At 59.1% G+C, this 2,553-nt stretch overlaps 2 protein-coding genes across 4 annotated transcripts in view; one reads left to right on the forward strand and one right to left on the reverse strand.

The window, feature by feature from the left end:
- The window catches only part of LOC112109598 (tubulin delta chain-like), a 48,997-nt gene extending 48,128 nt beyond the window's left edge, over positions 1–869 (reverse strand). Inside the window, exon 1 of the mRNA XM_026652148.1 lies at positions 816–869. The gene's annotated coding sequence lies outside the window, so the exon portion shown is untranslated. The remainder of the gene's footprint in view (positions 1–815) is intronic.
- An 872-nt stretch (positions 870–1,741) lies between these two features.
- The window catches only part of SETD2 (SET domain containing 2, histone lysine methyltransferase), a 144,019-nt gene continuing 143,207 nt past the window's right edge, over positions 1,742–2,553 (forward strand). For all 3 annotated transcript variants that reach the window (XR_003369800.1, XM_026651987.1, XM_026651988.1), the window contains exon 1: positions 1,742–1,857. Coding sequence is in view for 2 of the 3 variants with exons in the window: in XM_026651987.1 (XP_026507772.1) it covers positions 1,820–1,857 (38 nt within the window). In the remaining variant the exon portion in view is untranslated. The remainder of the gene's footprint in view (positions 1,858–2,553) is intronic.

Consider the following 2,553-nt stretch of genomic DNA (forward strand, 5'->3'; position numbering starts at 1 on the left):
AAAGCTTATGCTCCAATACGTCTGTTAGTCTATAAGGTGCCACAGGATGCTTTGTCATGATGTGTTCTGTAAGTACTAAATATTTTTTATTAATAAGAAGCTAAGATGCTAACATGGGTAAAGAAATGTCCTTGATAAAAATATTAGACAGATAAGGTGGGTGGGGTGTAATATCTTTTATTGGAGCAACTTCTGTTGGTGGGAGACACAAGCGCTCTCAAGCTTACACAGAGCTCTGAAAGCTTGTGTCTCTCACCACCTTGTCTCTCTAATATCCTGGGACCAACACGGCTACAACACTTGACAAAAATATGGTTTTTAACCTGACTGTGTCCTGTGGTGCCACTTGACTCTGCATGGGAGGACTACCATGTCCACTGACTAATAAATCCACCCACAGGAGTGACTTGTAGTATCATAGCCTTAAAATGCACCAGTCTACCTTTTCCTGTAAACTGGGGGCAAGCTGTGCAGTGGCTACTCAAGAGGAGGAAAATCAAGTAAAAGTACCAACGCTGTGGATGGAGGTAAATAATGTGTTGTAATTATGCAAATTCTCAGAAAATCTATAGAAGACACAAATACAGCCCTTGGGCTGGGGAAATTACTGAATGTTTATATCCATGGAACAGGTACTTTAGGAGGGAGAGGGCAATGCTCCTAGTTCCCAAATGTAAAAAAAAAAAAAGGCTGCAAACTACTCATCGGGGAAGAAAAACCTGAGCTTCAATACAAGCCCCAAACCAGGCATGTCTCCTTTAATAATGAGCTTCCTGCTCCATGTTTGTTTCCACGACACGAAATTGCTTCTTTACCTTGCAGGGAAGGAGCAGCCGCTTGCATTTATGGCAGTTGCTTGCTTTGGGGCCTTGTCGCTGTTTCTCTCGTAGTAGGAAGTAGATGAGTTACAGTTTCCGTTTGTGTTTCAGAGCAGGAGGAGGAGGGAGCGAGGAAGAAGCCTCTAAGCTCAGCCACCGCTCAAGAGGAAAAATACAGTGCAAGGGGGAGGGGAGAGCTATTACAAATAGAATCCACTTTTAACTCCCAGGACTCCATCATAAGGGGCTGTGAAACCCCCCTGCCCCCCTTCCTCCAGGGAATCGGATCGGACACCTAGAGCAGAAGAGGAGCCGAAACCGAATCCGCGACGGGAGAGACACGTCTAAACTTGAGGATTTACAGTTACGGAGGGAAGGAGGTTTTCAGCGGGGTTGATTTCATTTCATTGCTTGGCTGGATTATTTCCTGGGGAAGAAGAGTGGCTCCTCTTTGGGGTGGGGCCGTGGAGGACACAGCCCACCCCGGCAAGGCGATCGCTTTTGGAGGGAGAGGATTAGGGCTAATTATAAATTGGCTTCTTCCTGCGCCCTCCCCCCGCGGGATGGAGGGGAGCCCCATGGCCTGGGCAGCAGCAGCAGCAGGTTCCTGGCCCTGAGGCGAGGCGGCGGATTTCGGTGCATGGGAAGCGTGTTGTTGGCTGCAAGGGGGTGGCCGGTGTATCAGCCCTGAGACCCCCCCCCCTCCGACCCCCAGGCACTCCCCGCCGCCGGGACAGCCCCCGGGGCCCGCTGTGGTGTCCCCACCCCCGGGCAGGGCGAGGAGGATGTGAAGGCGGCAGCTGGGGCAGGACAGCGCGCACCCCCCCGAGCCCCCCCCGCATCCCGGAGGTGGTTTGGCGGCTCTGGTGCGAGGGGACCCGGCGGAGCGGAGCAAGGGGCTGGGGGGGGGCGTTTGTCTGACACCCTCCCCGCTCTCTCTCTCTATGCGGGGCGGGGGCTGCTCGGATCCTCGCTGCCGCTGATCCAGGGGGAGGCCGAAGATGGGGGATTTCTATGATCCGGAACATCCCACCCCTGAGTAAGTATTGAATTTCCCCACCCCTCGCCGCAGGCCGGCTCCGGGGGGGCGGGGGGGGTCCCCCACCCACGGCCGGCTCCGGGGGGGCGGGGGGGGTCCCCCACCCACGGCCGGCTCCGGGGGGGCGGGGGGGGTCCCCCACCCACACCTGAATTCCCTGCTATGGGGGGGTTACATCACCCCCGGGCCAGGCCTGCTCGTGGGGTTCCCCCCAGGGGACAGGCCGGGTTTTTTGGGGGGGGGGTTAACCTCTGGCTGGGGGGGGGCAAAATGGTTCCCTGAGCGGGCTGGGGCCGGGCGGTGGGGCCTGGCGCGGGAAGGGCACCCGAGGCGGCGGCGGCGGCGCGGGCAGGTGCGCGCGGGGCTCGAGTGGGGCTTGTGGGCCTGCCGGAGCCGGCGGGAGGGCTAGGCCGCGCATCCCCGGCCTCGAGTCAGAGCCCGGCCCGGGAAAGCAGCGGCTGAGCCGGGGAGAGGTGCAGTGTGGGGGCGGCGAGGAGCCCACCGCCAAGGGCAGGCTCTGGGCCCCACGCGGGGGTCTGCTTGTGGGGAGGGGGCAGGGCGGGTCACTCTCCTTGTCAGCCCCCGAGAGTGTATGTTGTGGGGGGGCTGGGGGTCACTCTCCCTGCCCCCCGTCCAGGGGTCTGTTTGTGGGGGGGCTGGGGGTCACTCTCCCTGCCCCCCGCCCAGGGGTCTGTT

Source organism: Terrapene carolina, unplaced genomic scaffold, assembly GCF_002925995.2.
Source record: "Terrapene carolina triunguis isolate 2854851 unplaced genomic scaffold, T_m_triunguis-2.0 Scaffold111, whole genome shotgun sequence".
Taxonomy (NCBI): domain Eukaryota; kingdom Metazoa; phylum Chordata; order Testudines; family Emydidae; genus Terrapene; species Terrapene triunguis.